This window comes from Trachypithecus francoisi, unplaced genomic scaffold (assembly GCF_009764315.1).
Source record: "Trachypithecus francoisi isolate TF-2019V2 unplaced genomic scaffold, Tfra_2.0 Lachesis_group5, whole genome shotgun sequence".
Classification (NCBI taxonomy): Eukaryota; Metazoa; Chordata; class Mammalia; order Primates; family Cercopithecidae; genus Trachypithecus; species Trachypithecus francoisi.
This window is the reverse complement of record NW_022681470.1, coordinates 24,562,383-24,587,796: the sequence shown is the minus strand read 5'-3', so window position 1 is coordinate 24,587,796 and position 25,414 is coordinate 24,562,383. Positions and strand designations below refer to the sequence as shown.

The window sequence follows — 25,414 nt, the reverse complement described above, 5'->3', positions numbered from 1 at the left end:
CATAGATTTCCAAAAAACTCTGTGCTTCACACCTCTCTGCTTCAATTCATCCTTCATATAATTCTCAGAGTATATGCAAATCACACCAACCCATACTTTATACCCTCGAAATAAGTCCCAGTGGTAACAAGATAAAAGCCAAAAGATTTCTTTTGAAGCTAGAGAAATGGTGCTCATCTTTCAGTGTCACCTCTTTGGTGAGAACTTCCCTAGATCACTAGACATGACCAACTCTTCTTCCACCAGGCTTCTGTAAGGCTTTGAACACATGTCTAGTTATACTATACACTCTATACTATTATGCTATATTGCCATTCATTGCTTATATATCTGTTTCTCTCCCCCTCAGGAGATCGTGAGCCTCTTTTTTTTTTTTTTTTTTTGTAACAGAGTCTTGCTCTGTCACCCAGGCTGAAGTGCAATGGTGCGGTCTCGGCTCACTGCAGCCTCCGACTCTGAGGTTCAAGCGATTCTCCTGCCTCAGCCTCCTGACTAGCTGGGACTACAGGCACGCACCACCACACCCAGCTAATTTTTGTATTTTTAGTAGAAATGGGGTTTCAGTATGTTGGCCAGGCTGTTCTCAAATTCCTGACCTCGTGATCCCCACCTCAGCCTCCCAAAGTGCTGGGATTACATGCGTGAGCCACCGCACCCAGCCTGTAAGCTTCTTAAGAACAGAGTCTCTTAACATTTCTATATCACTATTGATGAGCAGTGTGCCTCATAATTGTACATAATAAATGATCGATATAAGTTTATGGCATTATATCATATTTATAATACAGCTTTCTTCTTCTCCACTTCAGGTCATAGGCAAGACAATATCAGTAGTTTCTAAATGTCAGGCTTTAGACTGTTTGCATCACAAGTATTTACAAGAAGCTCCTTTAAAAATATGGATTTGTGAGTTCTCACTCTAAAGATTGAAAAAGTAGGATGTGGATTGGGCCTCGGAATCTATCTAGTTGTTTACTTTTGTTGTAAAACTTTTCAGTTGGTACTGAAGCAGAATCTTGTTTGGAAACTGCTACCAAAGCTGTTTTCAATTGTGTACTGACAAGTCTTTGGACCATTAACTATCTGTGTGACCCTGGGCAAGTTACTTAACCTCTCTGTGCCCAAATTTTCTCAGTAAATAGATTCAATAGTACCACTGTATATGGATGTTGTGAGGATTAAATGAGTTAATTATGTAAAGAGTATCCTGCAGTACTTGGAACATAGTAAGTACAATGTAAGTGTTGACTTTTTTTTCACATTAGAGAGAACCCAATCCTCATTTTAAATTGGAAGAAACCAGGCCAATGTTTTATTATTGAATTCATGCTTTTTTGTTCCTGCTTTGTTCTCTTCAATTTATGAATAATTCATTGACAAGGCTATCCTTAGATTAAAACTTACATTTCTATCTCCCCATCTTTTTAAAGATACCAGTCAAAATCAAAACAATGTAGTGCTTACCTCCTCATTAAACTGTTCTCAGGGCTAGGCAAAGGGCTAAGTATTCGGTGACAGAATGGGGCTGTAGGAATAGACTTATGTATATGTGAACAAGGCAGGTTGTAACACTTTATAATGACTGTCAAGCACAAAGAGAAAGAATGGGTTAACTCAGTCTCTTCTCAGAGGGAAACAAAAAGCAGTCATTAGCAGTCTGGAGCAGTGAGAATTGGGAAGTGGGTTTTCTCCATTGTGACACCTTACACAGTGGTAAGGCAGAGCCTGTTACATAAGTGGCTGACACTAAAACGTAGGCTCCATATTTTGTTTGAGACTGTATTCCCAGTACCTAGAACAGCACCTGACCCTCATAGACGCACAATAGATGCTTGATGAGTGAATAAATAATTCAGATTACTTAGGGAAGTGTAGTCTATGTGAGAAAAGGGACACATGATCTGTTTTTTAAGTGTAACACATACCACATTTCAAACTAGAATCGCATCAGCTGCCAGCAGGGCGAGGACTAGTTTTGTTTAACACCTAGCCCAGGGGGTGCTCAGTAAGCATGTGCTGAATATACGTTGGTTGAATAAATGTCAAGTAGATTTCCCCAGGAGAACTTTATTGTTCAATAGATTAAAATGACTCAGAATTAATAAACCAGTTATTTTTATGTAATGAGCACTTCAGTTGGCTTTTGTGGGTACCCCTAAAACTCCATCTATCCTCCAAATTTGCACTATCTTTACACAAAGATTTGACGAAGAGTCCATTCCAGCCAGCTCTGTCCAAATAGCCACAAATTCTAAGTTAATGGAACAAAAAATAATACAAAGTTACTGGAAAGAAAAAATTGAACTTAGTTCTTTCGCTGCATCGTAAGCAAACCCGGAAATTCAATGGATACATATGCATACCCATACGTATGTAAAAAAAACCTGACATCCTATAGTGTTTCTCTTTCTCTTTCTGTATCTTGTCCAGACAGTGAAAGAAGAATGGATTATTTTTATCATTCATGAGGCCCAGTTTGTGGATTCGACCTCCTGGAGATTTATGGAGAAGCTTATCCAGACTGTTCCTATCTTCATCATTATGTCCCTGTGTCCCTTTGTTGACATTCCCTGTGCAGCTGCCAGTGCCATAATGAAGAACAGGAACACCACCTACATCACCGTTGGTGCAGTACAGCCTAACGACATCACCAGCAAGATCTGTCTTGACCTCAATGTGAGCTGTATCCCCAAAGAACTGGACTTGTAAGTAACCTCTTTCTATTCTGAACTCTTGACATCTGCATTCATTCCCTCGGTCCAGACTTCATCAGATTTCTTAGTATGTGTCTTGATGTGCCTATTTCAGTATCTTTCCTGGCCCCACCTTTAAAAAATTTTTTCTTTTCTTTTTTTTGTTTTCTTTTGAGATAGGGTGTCACTCTGTCACCCAGGCTGGAGTGTAGTGGTGCCATCATGGCTCACTGCAGCCTTGACCTCCTGGGCTCAAGCCATCCTCCTGCCTCAGCTTTCTGAGTAGCCAGAACTACAGGTGTGTACCCCTGGTAAATTTTTTATTTCTGTAGAGATGGGGTCTCACAGTGTTGCCCAGGCTGATCTTGAACTCCTGGGCTCAAGCAATCCTCCCATCTCAGCTACCCAAAATGCTGGGATTCCAGGCATGAGCCACTGTGCTTGGTCTGGTCCACCTTTTGAAGGGGCCATTCATATGCTTGGTAGGATGGATGTTGCTCACCTTTTCCATGTTGTCTCCCTGTTACGCCTTCTCCAACTTTGCTTAGTGAAAGGCTCTGTTTCCCTTTCATCATGGGGGCTTTGGGTATACTCACTTTAACCTGCAGTGAAGAAGAGCATTGTTACGGGCAAGTGACAGGAAAGGCAAACTGGTAAGCGTTAAAGACTATGACCTGCAACTAAGCAAGGTCTTACCTGGCTGGCAATGGTGTGGTCTGGTATTGGTGTTCTCTGTCTATGGCGGATGTGGAAAGCTGACTCACTGGTGAGTGCTCTCTGAGCTTTTCAGTGGTTCCTCTCCTGGGGTTTCCTTTGGGTTTTTTTGTTTGTTTTTTGTTTTTGTTTGTTTTTTAGACCTAGTTTCGCTCTTGTTGCCCAGGCTGGAGTGCAATGGCACAATCTCCGCTCACCGCAACCTTCACCTCCCAAGTTCAAGCAATTCTCCTGCCTCAGCCTCCTGAGTAGCTGGGATTGCAGGCATGCCCCATGACGCCCAGCTAATTTTGTATTTAGTAGAGATGAGGTTTATCCACGTTGATCAGGCTGGTCTTGAACTCCCGACCTCAGGTGATCCGCCCTCCTCGGCCTCCCAAAGTGCTGGGATTACAGGTGTGAGCCATGGAGCCCAGCTCTCCTGGGGTCCTGACAGCAGTCACCTTAACAACATAGGGAATGTTTCTTCTTTAGCTGGCTGTTTACAGCCCATCTTAGTATCTGCAATGAGGTTGCCCTCCTTCTGGAAGAAAGATGTCTTGAACAAAGGCTCATTTAAGATCACTCCAGGCACCAATTTGGCACTCACTCTCTCTGTTTCTCTCTCTCTCTCTCTCCCTTTCTCTCTGTTTAAATTATATAGAACATGTATATCTTTCCAAAGCCAAAAAGGTACATCCTTAGTCTTGCTTCCCTCCCTTATCCTATACGTAACCATTTTGATTAGTTTTTGGTTTATCCTTCCAATGTCTGTTTTAAAAACTATAAATAAAGTGTGTGCATACTTATTGTATACACACATAAGTGAAATAAAAAGAAAACAAAGCAATGCCTGAAAATTGAAAACAAACAGAAACAAATGAAGAATGACAAGAAATTATTTTCAAGTGATTGAGAAGACTTAAATGTTTTTCCTTCCTGAAAGATGTATCTTCAGTGTAAACAGATTGCCTTGTTTTCACTACAGGTACCTGGTGGAGGGAAGCTGTGGGATTCCATTTTACTGTGAAGAATTGCTTAAAAACTTGGAACATCACAAGGTACTAGTTTTCCAACAAACGGAGTCTGAGGAAAAGACACATAGGGCCTGGAATAACCTGTTCAGTAAGTCCTGCAGTGATGGTTCTTTCTTACTCTGTTCTGCCTAACTTAAGTCTTCATTCAGAGAAGGTAGCAAAAATGGGCTATTCCACAGGCTACTTCCTGTAGAGCCAGAGGGTTCTGGCGAGCCAGGAATTATTGGATCTGACATTCCAGATTGTAAGAGAATTTAACATTGCCTGGGACTCACTGGACTTGGCTAAAGATTGTATAACCATGGCTGGGCGTGGCGGCTCACGCCTAAATCTCAGCACTTTTGGAGCCCGAGGCGGGCAGATCACTTGAGGTCAGGAGTTCAAGACCAGCCTGGCCAACATGGTGAAACCCCATCTGTACTAAAAATACAAAAATTAGCCAGGTGTGGTGGTGGGCGCCTGTAATCCCAGCTACTCGGCAGGCTGAGGCAGGAGACTCTCTTCAGCCTGGGAGGTGGAGGTTGCAGTGAGCTGAGATTGCACCACTGCACTCCAGCCTGGGCAACAGAGTGAGACTCTGTCCAAAAAAAAAAAAAGTATAGTAGAAATGAAAGGACACTGACAAATCTTAAGGCCCAGAACTGAAGGGCCACTTTCATGTTGTTTTCACAAACCTTTCCTTTTTTGCCAGAGGTAAAATTTCTAGTATGAAGTGAGTTATCAACAAAGATCCTGTGCTACACAGATATACACCAGGATGAAATGTGAAGTGATGGCATGAAGGAGGCCAGTTGGAATTTTTCGGAAAATAATTTTATTGCAGGGAGAAGAGTGGGGGCCGGAGAATACAAGTTGGAAAGTAGAGAATTAAGGCTAGATAGAACAGGCTTTAAGTGGGACTTTTTTGTTTGCACTCCCTTGGTGTTTCTGAGTTGCTAGATTCTTCAGCTCTAAGTCTCAGACATGTGAGGCAAAAAGAAAGCCCTGCCATGGGACCCACTGCCACGTTTTTCCTTGGATCCTAAGGTCCCTAGCTGGTCTGACTTCTCTCCACCTTCAATGTCATCTTCTGTTTGTTTTACACATAATGTCTAGGGGTTTTGATTATATTTAGCAGGAGGAATAGGGAAAAACATACCAATTCTCTCTTCCTGGAATCACAAGCTTCTTCATTTTTGTGTGACTCCAATTAAGTGAGAAGATGATTTAACAGCTATAAGCACAACGTGTATTAATATTACTAAACCTAGAGGGTCAAAACGTATTCCTCTGCAACTGAATTTAAAGACAAGAATATAGATGTGAGATCAGTGTCATGTTGAGGTGAATATGGTGCAATAAAGGACTTATGGTGCTGCTGTCTCTATGTAGCAGGATAGAAAATCACCACCTAAAGGTGACAGTGAGGGACATTTCACAAAAAAGATTCCTCTTGTTTCCTAAAAGCCCCTGCCTCCTGGGTGAATGAATGATGCTCAGATGCCCCTATCCGTGTTTCAGTCTGTACTGCATCTGTTGCCTCTCACTTCTTGTTCCATAGCATGACTACAGGGCCATGTGGCCCCCGAGGGCACATCTGTAGGAGAAATGAGACAGAAGGTTGTCTGAGAGAACAGGGCAAAGTTCCAACTTTTTTTTTTTAAGGAGCAAGAAACATAAGCTTGCTTTTTAAGAAAAGATCAATTTTTTTTTTTTTTTCTGGATGATTGTGATGCAAAAATAGAGAAGACTTTCTCTGGCCAAATTAGTTTTAAAGATGATAATGGATCATTATATCGATAATGACTGCTATGATCATTATTTTAGACTAAATAATTCCATTATAATAATATTAAGATGCCAGTGGGATTAAAGGAAAGTGATATGTAAATATAAATACTGCGGAGTAAATATTATTTCCGAATTTTATACATTTGTTTACTTTGTTTATTTGTTCAATAAATGTTTATATAGTATCTGTTATGAGCTTTTTTTTTTTGAGACAGAGTCTCACTCGGTTGCCCAGGTTGGAGTGCAGTGGAGCGATCTCAGCTCACTGCAATCTCCGTCTCCTGGGCTCAAGCAATTCTCCTGCCTCAGCCTCCCGAGTAGCTGGGATTACAGGCATGCGCCACTAGTGCCCAGCTAATTTTCGTATTTTCAGTAGAGACAGGGTTTTGCCATGTTGGCCAGGCTGGTCTTGAACTCCTGACCTCAAATGATCTACCCGCCTCGGCCTCCCAAAGTGCTGGGATTACAGGTGTGAGCCACTGTGCCTGGCCCTGTTATGAGCTTTTTAAAACATAATCAGGTGTCTTCTCTATTTAAAACCCTTTAGCGTCTTTTGTGTCTTAATTTTTAAAAATTGAAATTAAGGAGAGATTCTGGTTACACAATATTGTGAATGCACTACAGGCCGCTGAATTGTATACTTTAAAATAATTAATTGCATGCTAGCTGAATTTCACTTCAATTAAAAAAATAAATATGATACATAATTCTGGACTGGATCCTATACTGGAAGAAAAGAGAATGTTAAAGGATATTATTTGGTCAATTCACAAAATTGGGATATGGACAGTAGACTAAAGTATTGTATCAATGTTAAATTTCTTTTTTTTGAGACACTCTGTCGCCCAGACCGGAGTGCAGTGGCACGATCTTGGCTCACTGCAGCCTCCGCCTCCTGGGTTCAAACAATTCTCTGTCTCAGCCTCCTGAGTATCTGGGACTACAGGCAACTGCCACCACACCTGGCTAATTTTTTTTTTTTGCATTTTTAGTAGAGACTGGGTTTCACCACCTTAGCCAGGCTTGTCTTGAATTCCTGAACTCGTGATCCACCCGCCTCGGCCTCCCAAAGTGCTGGGATTACAGGCGTGAGCCACGGAGCCCGACCAATGTTAAGTTTCTTGAAGGTGATAATTATACTCTAGTTATATAAGAGAGTGTTGGCCAGGTGCAGTGGCCCACACCTGTAATCCCAGTTCTTTGGGAGTCTGAGGGGGCCAGATCGCTTGAGCCCAGGAGTTTGAGACCTTCCTGGACAACATGACAAAACGCCATCTCTACTAAAAATACAAAAATTAGCAGGGTGTGGTGTTGCACGCCTGTAGTCCCAGCTACCCAGGAGGCTGAGGTGGGAGAATTGCTTGAGCCAGGGAGGTTGAGGCTGCAGCAAGCTATGATCACGCCTCTCCACTCCAGTCTGGGCAATAGGAGTGAGACCCTGTCTCAAAAAAGCAAAACAAACAAACAAAAGAGTGTCAATATTTTTAGAAAATACAGAGTTTCAAGTATTTGGGAGTATGTGATGTGTGTGACTTATATTCAAATGCTTCAGAAAAATATGTACACATAGAAGGAACCTAGGATATAGTAAATGTGGCAAAGGCTGACAACAGGTGAACCTCAGTAAGGAGTACATTCTGTGTATCATCCTTTTATTTATTTCACAAAATTGAATTACATTATGAGATTATCCTATTAATGTATTTATCTATTGTTTAATGTTTGTCTCCCATTAGAATGTGAGCTTCATGAGGCAGGGAGTCTTGTGCTCTCCTGAATCCCCAATCCTAGGAAAATTCCTAGCACCTAGAGGAAATCAGGTTAATACTGGTTGAGTGATGGAAAGAATGGTTGTCTCCGTGCGAGGTCCTGGAAGGGGAAATAAGCATAAAAGAGCATGGACCACATCATACCCTTGAGCCCCACTCTCCTACTCCTAATACATACACACACCCACACACACACACACGGCCCCCTTTTTGGTATGCTATCCTCCCTTGACTTCCCTGACCCCACACTCCTCCTGTTCCCCTCTCTAACTAGTCATCAGATGCTTCTTGGCTCTCTCCCTGGGTCTACTCCTCTTGGGACATTCTTCAAGTTCTATCCTTAACCCTCTCCTTTTGCTAGCTTGCCAGAATTAGAAACAACTCTTTTCCCAGTTGTTTTCATGTACTCATTATTTCTCAGCCTTTGTGTGTGTGTCAAACCCTAACCTCACCCTTAGTTCCACACCCATATTTCCAATTGCCCACTGAACTATTCCACAGATTCCCTTAAACTTAATACATCTAAAACTTCATGCATTATCCTCCCTCCTCAACCACCCCTCCTTCTGTACTCCATGTCTCTGTCACTTCTATCACTGTCTTGCTTAGGCCCCATTTCCTCCATGTCTTTAGTATTTGCTTTCTCCTTGCTGAACCACTTACCTGGTTCTATCCATCCTCACTTCTTTTTTTTTTTTTTTTTTTTTTTTTTTTTTTGAGACGGAGTCTCGCTCCGTCGCCCAGGCTGGAGTGCACTGGCCAGATCTCAGCTCACTGCAAGCTCCGCCTCCCGGGTTCACGCCATTCTCCTGCCTCAGCCTCCCGAGTAGCTGGGACTACAGGCGCCCACCACCTCGCCCGGCTCGTTTTTTGTATTTTTTAGTAGAGACGGGGTTTCACCGTGTTAGCCAGGATGGTCTCGATCTCCTGACCTCGTGATCCGCCCGTCTCGGCCTCCCAAAGTGCTGGGATTACAGGCTTGAGCCACCGCGCCCGGCCATCCTCACTTCTTGACATTCCATTGTTGTAATTCCTTACATAGTCTTCCCTGTCCTGGTCTCGCGCCTTTTCCATATGCTGCTTCCAGTGCTACCTTCCTAAATATAACTGGTTGGATTACTACTATCTCCTCTTCAGAAATCTGTGATCTTTCCCTCTTGTCTATAAAGTCCAGTCTTCATATTATGGTGTTTAATGCCCTCCATGCTGTGCTCCCAGACTAGCTCTCTGAACACGTCTCCACGTCTCCCACATAGCACTTTAGCATTCCAGCCCCTGCACTTTAGCCATGCTGGGCCGCTTCATTCCCCTAACTCACTAAGTACTCTGAGGTTCCCGTGCCTTTGCATTGGCCTCTCCTCCACTTTCTGCTTAGAATATCTCTTCATCCTTCAAGGATCAATCAAAGTACTTCCTCCTCTATCAAGCCTTTCTGAATCCACCAAGTCTGATTTAATTGTTATTTTCTGTTCCCACAACATGCTACTCTTTGCTCTTTAGCTCTTAAGTCACTCATCCTGGTGTTATAATTGGTTACTTATATATCTGTCTCCATAGATTTTTAAGCCCCTTGGGGGCCAGAAGCATGTGTTATTCACATTTGTAGCCTTCACTGGATAGGATGCACAGAAAGTCCTTAATAAATATGTCCTGTATTGATGTGAACTCTGGTGCTTACTGTTTGTGTCCAGTCACACGGCACTCATTTACTGCCTGGCAGTCCAGCTCTTTGCGTACATGACTTAGAGCTCTAGGAAATAAGGAACTTGGTTTTATTCACCTTCCTATTTTCACCTCACCGAGCATAGTCTTGCAGCTATCAAGGACTGCATGAATGGCTGAAGGGACAGAAAAATAATGCATTTTGGAGTACTAGGAAACCGAATTACTAGGCACATTTACTATTCAAACTTCACCAATTAAAATACCTCTTTCTGGCCGGGCGCGGTGGCTCAAGCCTGTAATCCCAGCACTTTGGGAGGCCGAGACGGGTGGATCATGAGGTCAGGTGATCGAGACCATCCTGGCTAATACGGTGAAACCCCGTCTCTGCTAAAAAATACAAAAAAAAAACCCCTAGCCGAGCGACGTGGCGGGCGCCTGTAGTCCCAGCTACTCGGGAGGCTGAGGCAGGAGAATGGCGTAAACCCGGGAGGCGGAGCTTGCAGTGAGCTGAGATCCGGCCAGTGCACTCCAGCCTGGGCGGCAGAGCGAGACTCCGTCTCAAAAAAAAAAAAAAATCTCTTTCTGATGTAGCCCCGTCCTAATTAGAGTACAGTGCCTCAGAGAATGTGTTTGTATCTGAGTGTGGGTATGTAAATGTATACATACAAATATATGTTTCTGTATATTGTAATACATTCTGATAATCTGACTGGGAATCAAATGTTTGTAAAGCCTTATATCCTATGGAAGACACCAATAGTGCCAGTTCCTTTGGTTGGGCAGGGTTGACAGAGGGAGACAAAACATTTTTGAGTACATCTAGATTTTCATTAATCAGTTTTACTTAGAACAAGGTTTCCAGCGGCCTCGTGCAGTGTGGCTCATACCTGTAATCCCAGTACTTTGGGAGGCGGAGGCAGGAGGATCACTTGAGGTCAGGAGTTTGAGACCAGCCTGGCCAACATGGTGAAACCCCATGTCTACAAAAATTAGCCAGGCATAGTGGTGGGCGGCTGTAATCCCAGCTACTTGGGAGGCTGAGGCAGGAGAATCTCTTGAACCTGGGAGGCAGAGGTTGCAGTGAGCCAAGATGGCACCACTGCACTCCAGCCTGGGCGACAGTGAGAGACTCTGTCTCAAAAAAACAAAAAACAAAACAAAACAAAAAAAAAGGTTTCCAGAATATTTAGTGAGCCAATATACATCTCTGCGCACTCTTCCTCACATGAGATCCATCTCAAAGTTCATTGGAAAATCAGACCTTATAAGACAGACTAGGCCGGGCGCGGTGGCTCAAGCCTGTAATCCCAGCACTTTGGGAGGCCGAGACGGGCGGATCACGAGGTCAGGAGATCGAGATCATCCCGGCTAACACGGTGAAACCCCGTCTCTACTAAAAAATACAAAAATCTAGCCGGGCGAGGTGGCGGGCGCCTGTAGTCCCAGCTAGTCGGGAGGCTGAGGCAGGAGAATGGCGTAAACCCGGGAGGCGGAGCTTGCAGTGAGCTGAGATCCGGCCACAGCACTCCAGCCTGGGCGACAGAGCGAGACTCTGTCTCAAAAAAAAAAAAAAAAAAAGACAGACTAATGACTCAACTTTTCTTCCCTTTTATACCCCTGTAGAGTATTTCATTAAGCCAATAGAGAAGTTAAACATGGTTACTCTCCAAAGTGATGAGGAAAGTGAAGTCTGTCACCTCGCAAGTGGTGTCAGACTGAAAAACCTGTCATCTCCAACATCATTAAAAGGTAAGAAAATCTGGCCAGGTGCAGTGGCTCACGCCTATAATCCCAGGACTTTGGGAGGCTGAGGCGGGCAGATCACAAGGTCAGGAGTTCGAGACCAGCCTGGCCAACATGGTGAAACCCCGTCTCTACTAAAAATACAAAAAAATTAGCCAGGCACATGCCTGTAATCCCAGCTACTTGGGAAGCTGAGGCAGGAGAATTGCTTGAACCCGGGAGGTGGAGGTTGCAGTGAGCCACTGCACTCCAGCCTGGGTGACAGCGTAAGACTCCATCTCAAAAGAAAAAAAAAAGAAAAGAAAAGACGGAAAAGAAAATCTGACCTGGTATTTATTTTCTAGTCCCTAAGCTTCACTTTGGTTTTCTCTAGGATGTCTGTTTTTAAAACAAAAAAGAAAAACAGCAACACAGGTTGTTTGTCTGTTTGCTCTATACTGCCTGAAGCAGAGAGAAGGCTCCAGGGTAGGCTTGGCTTTTCTCCTAATTAAGAGCCATCTTTCCACCTGTGTATATTCTGGGATCTGCATAAAAGAATGAAATATTGTACATTTTCAATTAAACAGAAACCAAATAATGAGGGAGAAAATCTAATACTGAGATACTTCCTGCCATCCACTTTTACGATAAATAAATGACAAACAAGAGTTTATATGAAAGACATATTATTGGCCAGGTGCGGTGGCTCACTCCTGTAATCCCAGCACTTTGGGAGGCTGAGGCGGGCAGATCACTTGAGGTCAGGAGTTCAAGAGACCAGCCTGACCAACATGGAGAAACCCCGTCTCTACTAAAAATACAAAAAAAAAATTAGCCTGGCATGGTGGCGCATGCATGTAATCCCAGCTACTTGGGAGACTGAGGCAGGAGAATTGCTTGAACCTGGGAGGCGGAGGTTGCAGTGAGCCGAGATCGCGCCATTGCACTCCAGCTTGGGCAACAAGAACGAGACGGGGAAAAAAAAAAAAAGACTAGCTTAGTTTCTACTGTGTTTTTTGGGCAAGTTGAGAAGTTCTAATTTTGTCCCTAACAGAAGGATATCCTGGTCAAAATGTCCAGAAAGCCATGTGAGCTATGATATTCAAGCTTAGATGAAACGTTGGGATAGGAGCTGTGAACTCTCTGACACTTGGTCATGACACAGAGATGATAATGTATGTCATGAAAAGACATAAATTTCCAGGGCAGATAGAGATAAAAATTTCCAGCAGAAAGGGGAGCCAGAGAAGAAGATACAGAAGGACCAGCTGAGGAAGTCAACAAAGCACAGGAATGGCAGGGCCTGCTCCTTCTGACAATAGTGATTACAATGTCCTCTCCTCTCCTCACACACGCTTGTCACACTTTAGCACAAAATCAGAACACCATGAAATCCATCTTAATTTTGTCAGGTCATTGTGCCATGTGTCTTTCCAGGCCATAAGCCTGTGCTATCCACAAATTAGGTACTAAACAAATACTTCTTTTGACTTAGCTTGACTGAGTTTCTTTCAACAAGAACTGTTGAGCAGGATGGTTGTATCAAATACAGCATATTTGATAAAGACAAATAACTAGTTTTCTACTGTGTGGCCTTCTACCTGCAGAAATCTCTCTGATCCAGCTGGATAGCATGAGCCTTTCCCACCAAATGCTGGTAAGATGTGCTGCCATCATTGGCCTGACCTTCACCACCGAGTTGTTGTTTGAGATTCTTCCCTGTTGGAATATGAAGATGATGATCAAGGCCCTCGCAACCCTAGTGGAATCTAACATTTTTTATTGTTTCCGGAATGGCAAGGAGCTTCAAAATGCCCTGAAACGGAACGATACCTCATTTGAGGTGCACTATCGCTCCTCGTCTCTGAAGCCCAGTGACGGGATGGGTGAGTAGCACCTGGAGTGACTCAGCTTCCTCTTAAAGACCCATCTAGATCAAATAATTGACCTGTGTTAGGTAGAAGGGGCTGATCTGTTGCCTACTGCCTGGCTGAAAAAACCCTTTTTGCTCTCTCCAGATCACGGTGAAGAGGAAGAGCTTCGTGAACTGGAGGTGATCGAGTGCCACAGGATTCGATTCCGTAGCCCTATGATGCAGAAAACAGCCTACGAGCTGTGGCTCAAGGACCAGAGAAGAGCCATGCACTTGAAATGTGCCCGCTTTTTAGAAGAAGATGCCCACAGGTGTGACCACTGCCGAAGCAGGGACTTCATTCCCTATCATCACTTCACAGTGAATATTCGGTTCAACACTTTAGACATGGATGCCATTAAAAAGATGGCTACGTCTCATGGATTTAAAAGTAACCTACCTCATTTTTAAATTATCCTAACTGTTCGTGGGAAATCTAGAGACTAGGATCTAGAAGGAGTGGGTGTGGACCTTGAGGGCTCCAAGTCCCATAAGCGGCTTGGGCACAAAGAAGGATGAGACTTCAGCAGCCTAGGCCAATGGTGAAGAGAAGAGTAAGGGAATGTACCTGTATTGAGTCTGGTGAACCAATCTCACTATAACTGTCAGGGATGGTTTAGGGAGGGGGCTCTGGCAAAATGGGGTGTGACCAGAACACAAACTAAAATATCTCACTTAATTGACACCAAAGGATGGAATCCAAAGGGGGGTACAATCTGACATGATGACATGGTGTTTCTTGGCAGATAAGAATATTATTGCTTTGTTGGTCTAGTTTGAAACAGGTTCCAGTGGGACAAGAATATGATTGAGAGAGAATTAGCCAGGGCTAAGCAGATCAGGGCTCCAGAAAAGAGGGCTTGGTTTCAGGGCAGGAATTCAAGACCATCTGAGAAGCAAATTTAAAAAGTTACAAACCAATAACACCAATCAGCTATGTGATCTGAGAAAACATAGCAGAGGATTTGAGGGATGTAAGGACCCAAAGACTCAGTCACTGCGGGCATGATGGGTGTCAGACATAGAGCTACAACACCAATTCTAGCCCTCATTCATGGTGGCCAGGGAGCTCCTCATGGGCTGTCTACCCTAGTCAGAGGACCTTGGTGATTATGGCTAAATCTGGTTGGGAAATCAGAGGCTACAAGTAGAGGACTCCTATATTATAAGGATATTAAAAATCAGGAAGAAATGTATCTAAAGTGCCTAGCACATAGCAGGTGCAAAATAAAATTTTTTTTTCTCATTTGTTCTCTATTTCACGTGCATTCTCAGTGGATCCTCGTATTAACCCTTTAAGGTTGATGAGGGTTATTTTCATTGTATAGATTTTTAAAATTGTGGTTCTGGAAGCTTAAGTAACTTACCCAATACCACAGAATGAGTGACAGGCTTTATTCAATCTGCCATCAGTCTAATTCCTAAGTTCATCCTCTGCTCATTATACCTGAGCTCCCCCAAATGTGGGGTTGGACTTTTAGGTAAAACTTGCCAGAAAATAGGAAGTTCATAGACACAGCATGAAGTAGAAATCAAGAGAGTGAGAAAATTGCAGCTTTGCACAGTGGGACAAGCATGTGGTTGAAACTGCACTCACACTAGTCCATCTCCCTTTTTGGAAGGCAGGAATCAGGCTGTAAGTTCAGAGCTTTAGGATCTGGACTATGAAGATTTCTAGTCCTCTGAGAACTTGAGTACAAAGAGGATAAGACTTCAGCAGTAGTCTCACCGTCACTGGGGCAGGGAAGATGTCAGGGGAATGTACACCTACCTGAGTTTAGTTCTATTAGTAGCATGTATTAAATTCTCTCTCGTCTGTTATATTTTTACAAAATTGGTAATATTATTATTATCATCACAAAAATGGTATGTGTGTAACACGATGTTGAAATTGAAATTTATGCCAGAGCACCAAGATACAATGAATGCTGCAATTCAAACTGAGGCACTGGATATACAGAATTTACAAAGGAAATAGCTGAGAATCAATTATAATCTTGGATCCCTTGCCCAGATGTAAGACATAGAAATGAGGAAGACTGTATAGAGGGCCAGGATTTGTGAAGAGCTCTCTTTGGTGAGAACTGATGAGGTGCTGTGTGCCCTCCTCAAGTGGGTTGTTTACTTCATCACCTCAAGCCTAGTGAGGTGTCTTCCTTAGAATCAGAGGACATAGAACACTGGGGCCTGCCTCCTGCCTAAGAAGGCTGAAGTGGCCTGTGGCTGCATTGGGATCAATCTGCCATCCCAGACTGTGGGAAAGGATGTGTGAGGGTTTCTCATGGATCAGATAAAACCCACCTGGGAGAAACAGCAGGACTGGAACCATTTTAAGTTCTTCCCAGAGTGCCCTTGGGAGGGTGAGAAGACCCTTGGGTGTGGACTGCTAGAATGAGACAGGGGTAAGGGGGCCAGACTGTGGAGCACTGAGAAGATGTGCTGCCTGAATTCAGGAAGCTTTAGTGAGGGATCCCACACAGGGCCCTACTCAAAGAACCAGTGAAAGTATCAGTAGGAGATGAAATGATGGAAAGAGATGAGGGAAAGGGAAAAGAAGAATATTCGACTGTGTGGGTTCAGTGAGTCATACATATACACACACACATACACGCACATACATATACATAGATGTATTTTTTGGTAGATTGATGTTTTATTTTGGGGGATGAAATAAGCTAAAATATGCTGACAGCTAGAAGACAGGTCAGTTTGAGCAGCTGGCCTTTAGCAGGCTGACTGTTGTCATCAAAGCAAACAATTTCAGTTATTTGCAGATTTTCCAATCAACTGGAAGTTCAGTTCTGGAGCATATGTGACCAAATGTCTCTGAATAATGTCTGCTGGTAGCCCTTCCATCAGCACCTCCACCTGAGTGAGGCCACAGTTCTACTATTTCTCCTATCAGAATTTTTCACCTGTTCAGAAGGCTATCGACTAGGCAAACTTTAGAGACTTTGTAAATTCCCTAAATGTTGTATCAAAAAACAGTAATCCCATAGCCCACCATCGCACACACCTTCAGTAGTTCCAGTCAGGGGCAAACATTTTTAATTTAGCTATTCTTTCTAGTCATTACCTCCATATACTAAATGGTATATTAATATTGCTTTTATTGATTTTTTAAAAAATCAAATTCTGACATCTGTTTTCTGGCTATGGCAGATGAGGATTTAACTCTGTTACACCACTCCTCGGCCCCTCTCCCTTATATTGTCATATAACTGGCATTAGACAAGTCAGTGAAGTGTTTACATTATTAAGACTATGTAAATGTTGTCCATTACAAATCAAGTAATATACAGTGAATAGATTTCTTAACAAATGTTTACTTTTCCTAGAGTTACTAGGAAACTTTTTTTTTGCAATGTCTTCCTTAAAACATCCTGCTTCCATCTATCCTAAACAGATAGATACTCTGTCTATCCATTATCCCTGAATCTCCCAAAGTGTGGAGTATAACCTTTAGGCAATACTAGTCAAGGACATAATTGGGACCAAGTATGGTGGCTCACGCTTGTAATCCCAGCACTTTGGGAAGCTGAGGTGGAAGGATCACTGGAAGCCAGGAGTTCAAGACCAGCCTGGACAACAAACTGTGACTCTGTTTCTACAAAAAAACTAAAAATAAGAAAATTAGCCAGGCATGGTTGCACACATCTATAGTCCCAGTTTCTCAGGAAGTTGAGGTGGGAGGATCTCTTGAGCCCAGGAGTTCAAGGATACAGTGAGCCGTGATCATGGCCGCTGCTCTCCCCAAAAGGGAAAAAAAGACATAATTGGAGGAGATTCAGGGCCACTGCATTACGTGTGAATCAGATAGGGAGGAAGCTGGTAGCTGGTTCCCTTTCAATTCTCTTTTGATCCTCATGTCCTTCTTAAGAACTGTTATTTTCTAAGTCTTGATTCATTCCAACGGTTTACCCTCCTGGGTGCTGTCCTTCAGCTTCTTCCACCTATTTCATCAATGACTACTCTTCTCACTCCTTTATCTTCTACAGATACGTTGAACTTTCATTCAGCATTTCATTTACTCATTCCACAATTATTTATTGGGTTCCTACTATGTGCCAGGCACTGCTTACTGCTCTAGGCATCTGAACAAAACAGCATCAGTGTTTTGCATCGGTGAACAAACCAGCATTCTATTGGGGGAAAGTAGACAGTGGAGAACAAAAACATAATAAAGAAGTAAATTTCTGGGTGCAATGGCTCATGCCTATAATTCCAGTGGCTTTGGAGGCTTGAGGCCAAGGGTTCAAGACCAGCCTGGGCAGGAGAGCAAGACCCCATCTCTTCAAAAAAAATTAGCCAGGTGTGATGGCTTGTGCCTGTAGTCCCAGCTACTCAGTAGTATTGCTTGAGGCCAAAAGTTTGAGACTGCAGTAAGCCATGTTCACTCTACCATACGCCAGCTTGGGTGACAGAGCAAGACCCCCAACTCTTAAAAAAAAAAAAAAAAAAAAGGAAAGCATATAGTATAAGTGATAAATCATAGAGAAAAACAGAAAAGAATGTTGGGTAGGACAAGGGAGATAAGGAGTGCAGAGTCATTTGGGTGCCTTCACTGCAAAGCAAGATTCATGTAAAGACAGAGGAAGTGAGGGATTTTGCTGTGTGAGTGGCTGAGGAAGACTGTTCTAGGCAGATGGGTAGCTACTGCAGTGACCCTAAGACAGGAGCGTGGCCCTTCCATTCTATACATGTGGAATTTATACTTTCAGAGATCATTTTATTCTTACCAGGCACAGTGGCTCACCTGTAATCCCAGCATTTTGGGAGGCTGAGACAGGTGGATTGCTTGAGCTCAAGAGTTCAAGACCAGCCTGAGAAGCATGATGAAACACCCCTCCACAAAAAATACAAAAAATTAGCTGGGTGTGGTGGCAGGCGCCTGTAGCCCCAGCTACTCAGCAGGGTGATGTGGGAAGATCCCTTGAGCCAGGGAGGTTGAGGATGCAGCGAGCTGTGATTGTGCAGTGGAGCCTGAGCAACAGAGCAAGGCCCTGTCTCAAAAAAAAAAAAAAAAATCATTTTATTCTCACTTAGTTAGCTAAATGTCCTGAACCTGGGGAGACAGAAGATAAACCCAAGAGGTAGTCTGACATCTTGAACCTAAAGTCTTATTTTTAGTTATTTGAAACCCTAAGGTGGGCAGGTGATATCTTTGCTTTTCTCTTTTCTATTGAGAACCTACAGGCATTTTGTATCTTTTTTCTTTTGATTTTTACAGACTCTTCTTGTAGTAGGAAACTCTTAATACAGCATCTCCTTTGTAAATGAAAAAAATGAGAATCAAAAATAATATGATTCTGGTTGGGCACAGTGGCTCATGCCTGTAATCACAGCACCTTGGGAGGCCGAGGCGGGGGGATCACGAGGTCAGGAGATCGAGACCATCCTGGCTAACACGGTGAAACCCCGTCTCCACTAAAAATACAAAAAATTAGCCAGGCCTGGTGGCACACACCTGTAGTCCCAGCTACTTGGGAGGCTGAGGCAGGAGAATCACTTGAACCTGGGAGGCGGAAGTTGCAGTGAGCTGAGATCGTGCCACTGCAGTCCAGCCTGGGTGACAGAATGAGACTCCATCTCAATAAAAAAGAAAAGAAAAGAAAATATAAAATTAGCCAGGTGTGGTGGTGCGGGCCTGTAATCCCAGCTAGTAGGGAGGCTGAGGCACAAGAATCACTTGAACCCAGGAGGCAGAGGTTGCAGCGAGCCAAGATCGCACCACTGCACTCCAGACTAGGCAACAGAGTGAAACTCCATCCAAAAAAATAGTAATAATAATAATAATGATATGATTCACCCAAGTAATAAATGACATAATGACAAAGAGCATACCTTGTATGCCCTGACTCTGTTTGCTTTATCTATCCAATCTTCGCATTCCATTCTATCACTATTACAATTTATTTATTTATTTATTTCTTTTGAGACCGGGTCTTGCTCTGTTGCCCAGGCTGGAATGTAGTGGCGTGATCTGGGCTTATTGCAGCCTCAAACTTCCAGGCTCAAGCCATCCTCCAACCTCAGACTCCCAAGTAGGTGGGACTACAGGCACATAACACCACATGCTGCTAATTTTTTTTTCTTCTTCTTCTTCTTTTTTTGTAGACAGGTCTTGCCATGTTGCCCAAGCTGGTCTCAAACTCCTGGACTCAAATGATCCTCCCACCTCAGCCTCCCAAAGTGTTGAAGTGTGGGGATTATAGGGATGAGCCACTGTGCCTGGCCACCATTACAATTTTAAACATCAAGTGTTGAAGGAGGAATAGCATTTTCATTTTACTAATTGACTTATTTTCAACAAACCTGCATGTATGCAACAAACATTTATTAAGTGTCTACCCTGTGCCAGGAAGTGACCTAGATTTTGGACCATAGTAGTGAAAAATGATAGACATTTATTATTAATTTTTATTTTATTATTAATGATAGACGTGTCTATTCTCATAAATTTGAATTTTAATGGCAGCTGACGGACAATGAAGAGATTAAGCAATAAAATCTTCAAGGGGCCTTGTAGACTTTGATAAATAGTCTAAATTTCAGTCTAAGTGAATTGGAACACATTGGAAATATATCAGTTAGAATGAGTACTGGCTGCATATAATAAGGACCTTGCTAATGTGGCTTAAATTTATTTATTATCAAATGTATTATATTTATGTATTTCTCATGTAAAAGTCTTGCCTCATCACTGGGACTAGTATGGAGGCTTCATGATCATCAGGGACCTTGGTCCAAAACAGCTGCTGAGGCTCCAGCCAGCACATTTAATGCTAGAAGGAGAAAGAAGCCAAAACATGAAAGGATGTCCCCTCCCTTTTAAAGGATCTTCTAAAAGTCCTACCCAGTATTTCCTCTTACATCCCATTGATCAGAACCTACTCACATGACTATATCCAGTTGCAAGGGAAGCTGAAGAATTTCGCTGTCCTGAATAACATTGAATTCTATTATTAATGAGAAAAGGGACAATGGAGATAGAGATGGGAAATCAGCAGTTCCTGCCACAGAGATCTGAATCATGCTTTTTATTATTATTATTATTATTATTTTTTTTTTTTTTTTTTTTTGAGACGGAGTCTTGCTCTGCCGCCCAGGCTGGAGTGCAGTGGCCGGATCTCAGCTCACTGCAAGCTCCGCCTCCTGGGTTTAGGCCATTCTCCTGCCTCAGCCTCCCGAGTAGCTGGGACTACAGGCGCCCGCCACGTCGCCCGGCTAGTTTTTTGTATTTTTTAGTAGAGACAGGGTTTCACGGTGTTAGCCAGGATGGTCTCGATCTCCTGACCTCGTGATCCGCCCATCTCAGCCTCCCAAAGTGCTGGGATTACAGTCTTGAGCCACCGCGCCCGGCCGCTTTTTATTATTATTATTTTTTTTTTTTTTTTTGAGACGGAGTCTCGCTCTGCCGCCCAGGCTGGAGTGCAGTGGCCGGGTCTCAGCTCACTGCAAGCTCTGCCTCCTGGGTTTACGCCATTCTCCTGCCTCAGCCTCCCAAGCAGCTGGAACTACAGGTGCCCGCCACGTCGCCCGGCTAGTTTTTTTTTTTGTATTTTTTAGTAGAGACGGGGTTTCACCATGTTAGCCAGGATGGTCTCGATCTCCTGACCTCGTGATCCGCCCGTCTCGGCCTCCCAAAGTGCTGGGATTACAGGCTTGAGCCACCGCGCCCGGCTGAATCATGCTTTTTAAACGGTACTGCCTTCTCTACAGAAAAAGATTGAAAAGGATAGGAATAGAAGGGAGATTAGTTTTTTGCAGTTGTCCAGGTAAAATTTTGGTGGTGGACTGGGATGGTGCTGTAGTGAAGATGGACAGAAGACAATGAATTCAGATATGTTTTTGGGTATGGTCAATGGGACTTTCTGATGGACTGAGTAGGGATGGGGGTAAGAGAAAGAAAATAATCAAGGATCTTGTGCAGGTTTTTGCCTTGAGAAAATGGATATATGGCAGTGATGCTTACTAAGATAGGAAAAGTTGTAAATGGGTATAAGTTTCTGGAGGAGAGATTAAAGAGTTTCTGTTTGAATCAGGTTAATTTTGAAATACCTATTACACATTCAAGTGGCAGTTGCCAAGGTGGTATTTGAATATATGGGTCTGTAGTTAAAGTAGATGTCAAGGCTTAGATATATAAAATGGAAAGCCATTAGCATATGAATGTAATTAAAAGTCATAAGTCATGGGCAGATGAAACTGCCTAGGGAGAAATTGTGAATGGAGGATGGAGCCCAGGACCAAACTGAGGTTTACCAACATTTAGAATGTTGGTAGAAGAACAGAAGCCAATTAAGTGGGTAACCAATTCCCTTATGACACACAAAGCAATGTGTGCTAAAAGAATGAGTGAAAAGAGAGAGTGGTCACTTGTATTAAATGCTGCTTAGAGGTAATCAAGTGCAGACAAAGATGTAGCCTTTGGATTTGACAACATGGTGGCCACAGGTAACTTTAACAAGAGCAGTTTTAGAGAACTAGCAGGACAGGGTCGTAATTCAATATATTCAGCTGCTAGTCACTAAGGAATCAATAAATAGTAATCTAGGAGAAGAGATGGCCAAATTGATCTGCAATAAGGATTATGATACAGGTCTGCACAGGGTTGATGGGCACACAGGAGTTGGGGTACTTATCTATGGGGTACTTACCTATGGGGGCAAGGGCCCAGAGGGCTTTCAGAAGAAGGTGATAACTTCTTAGATGTTCAAACTGCATCTATAAGATGTACGGAGTAATGCATTAGCCTAGGAGCCAGAAAACCTAAGTTCTAGTCCTACCTCCACCACTAACAGTTATATGACCTGAGACAAGTTCCTTCCCCTCTCTGGGATTCTTTCTTGTGCCTGAAGGGAGAAATGACTGGACTAGACAAGCCTCATTTGTTTTCTGTTTTAAGATCATTATGGAATTTTCCAAACTATTCAAGTCTGCTTAGACTGAGGTTTTTAATTTAAGATTCTCTGCCCTTCAGTTAACCTTTTGGGGTATTTCATTTCATTATCTATATTTCTCCACTGGAAACTGATGTCACTTTCTTCAGGCTTAATTCATAGTTTTTATTGCAGAATAAATTATTTAGGATAATGTTATTAGCTATCACAAATCCCAACATTTCTGTGGCTTAACACAAGAGAGTGATAATTTATTTCCACCTCATGATATAATCCAATGCAAGTATTGACCAAAGGCTTTGCATGCAGAGGGACCCAGGCTCCTCCCAACTTGTGGGTTTGCTATCCTTCAGGTTCTTAGAATTATTTGCTTTCTTGTGGAAAGAGAAGGCAGAGAAGACACTTAACCATCTCAGCCTAGAGGTGACATATATTACTTCTAATCTAATTCTATTGTGAGAACTCATGATGTGGCTTCACCTAAGATGCAATGGCGACTGGGCATTGTGGTTTCTGTCTGGGCAGCAACAATTCCATAAAGGGAACAAGAGTCTTGGGTAGACAGCAGATATCTCCACTACAGAGAACGTTTCAATGACCCATACAACTCATTTGTTTATTTTCTAGCTCAAGAAGAGCTTATCCTGTCCAAATCAGAGATTCCTGAGACATCCGCATTATTTCCTGAAAATCCCAGGTAGAGGCATATATCATTGTTTAGGAAGTAGAGCATAAACAATTGTCATTAAATTCAAAACACTATTAGAATCATTTGGCCAGTACGTTTGACCTCTTAGATACAAGTGGGAAACTTCGGGGGTTATGCATGGTGAATTTAGTCAGTAGTATCCACACTAGGTTTTATTATCCTGCTCTTTTGTTTTTAAAGATATTTTATTTTACTTTATTTTATTTTATTTTATTTTGAGACAGAGTCTTGCTCTGTCGCCCAGGCTGGAGTGCAATGCCACAATCTCAGCTCACTGCAACCTCCACCTCCTGGGTTCAAGTGATTCTCCTGCCTCAGCCTCCTGAGTAGCTGGGACTACAGGCGCCCGCCACCACACCTGGCTAATTTTTTGTATTTTTAGTAGAGATGGGATTTCACCGTGTTAGCCAGGACAGTCTTGATCTCCTGACCTTGTGATCCACTTGCCTTGGCCTCCCAGAGTGCTGGGATTACGGGCGTGAGCCACCGCGTCCGGCCTAATTTTTGTATTTTTAGTAGAGATGGGGTTTCACCAGGTTGGCCAGGCTGGTCTTGAACTCCTGATCTCAGGTGATCCACCCGCCTCGGCCTCCCAAAGTGCTGGAATTACAGGCATGAGCCACCGCGCCTGGCCTAAAGATATTTTAATATCAAAAGTGATACTGTGTAAGTTACTATTATTTATTTCTGCATATGGACAGTCCTGACGAAATAAGAGAAAAGATATTGAATTTCTTTGACGACGTGTTAACAAAAATGAAGACATCTGATGAAGACATTATCCCTCTGGAATCTTGCCAGTGTGAAGAAATCCTAGAGATTGTCATCTTGCCTCTGGCCCACCATTTTCTGGCATTGGGAGAAAATAACAAAGCCTTATATTACTTCTTAGAAATTGCATCTGCTTATCTCATCTTGCATGATAACTACATGGTAAGCTGTTTCTACCCAGACCACCTCCACCCTAGAGACAATTCATGGAACATAGAGCCAGAAGGGAAGCTCCAGCATGCTTTCTGATTACTTCACATTGTATATTCCCGACAGCACCCCTTTCCACTGAAAATCACATTGCTTAGAAGGGAAATGATCTAAGATTGAGAAAAGAGAATTGGAATACATTGCAACTAGCATTGTAAATTATTTAAAATATTGCCACCTTTAGAAACTTGCCATGAATTGTCTACCTGTATGGGAGGTAAGGGGGCACATCTCATTCCCAAGATGAGGCAGAGAGGACTCTTAGCATAGTCTTCCTCAAGTGGCATTTACCCTCTGTTAAGCCTAAAATACCTGTGAGTGCAAAATACCTGTAGGTCTTTGGATGAGTGCAATTCCAGTTTTTTGTTTTGTTTTTGAGATGAAGTCTCACTTTGTCACCCAGGATGGAGTGTAGTGGCACATTCTCTGCCTCCTGGGATCAAGCCATCCTCCCACCTTAGCCTCCTAACAGCTGGGACCGCAGACATGTGCCACCATGCCCGGCTAATTTTTTGTGTTCTTGGTAGAGATGGGGTTACACTATGTTGCCCAGGCTGGTCTTGAATACCTGAGCTCAAGGGATCCGCCCACCTTGGCCTTCCAAAGTGCTAGAATTACAAGCATGAGCCACTGTCCCAGCCAATTCTGGTTTTAATCTTGTGATTCCCAAAGAGGCTCTCCCCACCTTTGTCATCATGCAATGTGTGCTGGATTATCGCACATACCCTTAGACCACCAAAGCACTGGTGAATGCTTCTCTAGGGTAATTATAAATAAGGTTCCAGGGCAATATGCCCCTAGAAATGAGGGGATTTGATACACATAATGAAATAAACAGAATTCATTATTAAGTAAGTTGGAAATCACTGAGCTGAATACAGGTAAATAGATTCCTTTAGATACTTCAGGGCCTTTGATATACTGAGATACATATAAATCTGTTCAGAGGACACAGAAGGGTAAAGGCCAGGCTAGGCTGAAGCATACCGTGTTTCTCAAACTTATTTGCCCTTAGATTTCTTTTCATGGAGCAGCTGGCTGGGCTAACGTTCCATGAACTCACTTGAGGAAATGTCTTCCTGGGCCCTTGCTTCATCTGACTTCAGCCAGCTTCAGGAAGAGCTTCATAGACCTTCCACAATTTACAGTTGCTACTGGTCACAGCAGCCTAATCAACCCTCCTACCTTAGATTTATATAAAATTCTAAAATTAAACTATTAAAAATGTCACTAAGTTCCTGTCCTTGAAAGCATTTATGTTAAGAAGGAAAGTCTGCATATTTCATGCACATATTCGGGGTGATGATGGGGATGTAGCCAATGAGTCCCAGGAGGACGAGGCTTAGGTAGCCCTGGGGGCCAACTTTCTAAAACCTATGCATACCCGTTTCATTCAATAAGGAGTGCACAGTGATCAGGAAGACAATGATTAGAAGCAGAGCCCCAGTGCAAGGTCCCAGAATGTGCCATTTGTACCCCCTCTCCCATCAAAGAAACTCCGGTGGGACTGGGGCTGGTGGCCAACTCATCTTGTCTCCCTTTTTTTTTTTTTGCCTTCCA

General features: G+C 43.0%; 1 protein-coding gene across 5 annotated transcripts in view; it reads left to right on the top strand.

Annotated features, from left to right (window-relative positions):
• Positions 1-25,414, top strand: part of ADCY10 (adenylate cyclase 10) — a 107,119-nt gene that overhangs the window by 54,413 nt on the left and 27,292 nt on the right. For all 5 annotated transcript variants that reach the window (XM_033197233.1, XM_033197232.1, XM_033197234.1 and 2 more), the window contains 7 exons: positions 2,431-2,705; positions 4,375-4,511; positions 11,251-11,376; positions 12,957-13,235; positions 13,368-13,652; positions 22,792-22,861; positions 23,575-23,806. In XM_033197233.1, coding sequence (XP_033053124.1) covers positions 2,431-2,705; positions 4,375-4,511; positions 11,251-11,376; positions 12,957-13,235; positions 13,368-13,652; positions 22,792-22,861; positions 23,575-23,806 — 1,404 coding nt within the window. The remainder of the gene's footprint in view (positions 1-2,430; positions 2,706-4,374; positions 4,512-11,250; positions 11,377-12,956; positions 13,236-13,367; positions 13,653-22,791; positions 22,862-23,574; positions 23,807-25,414) is intronic.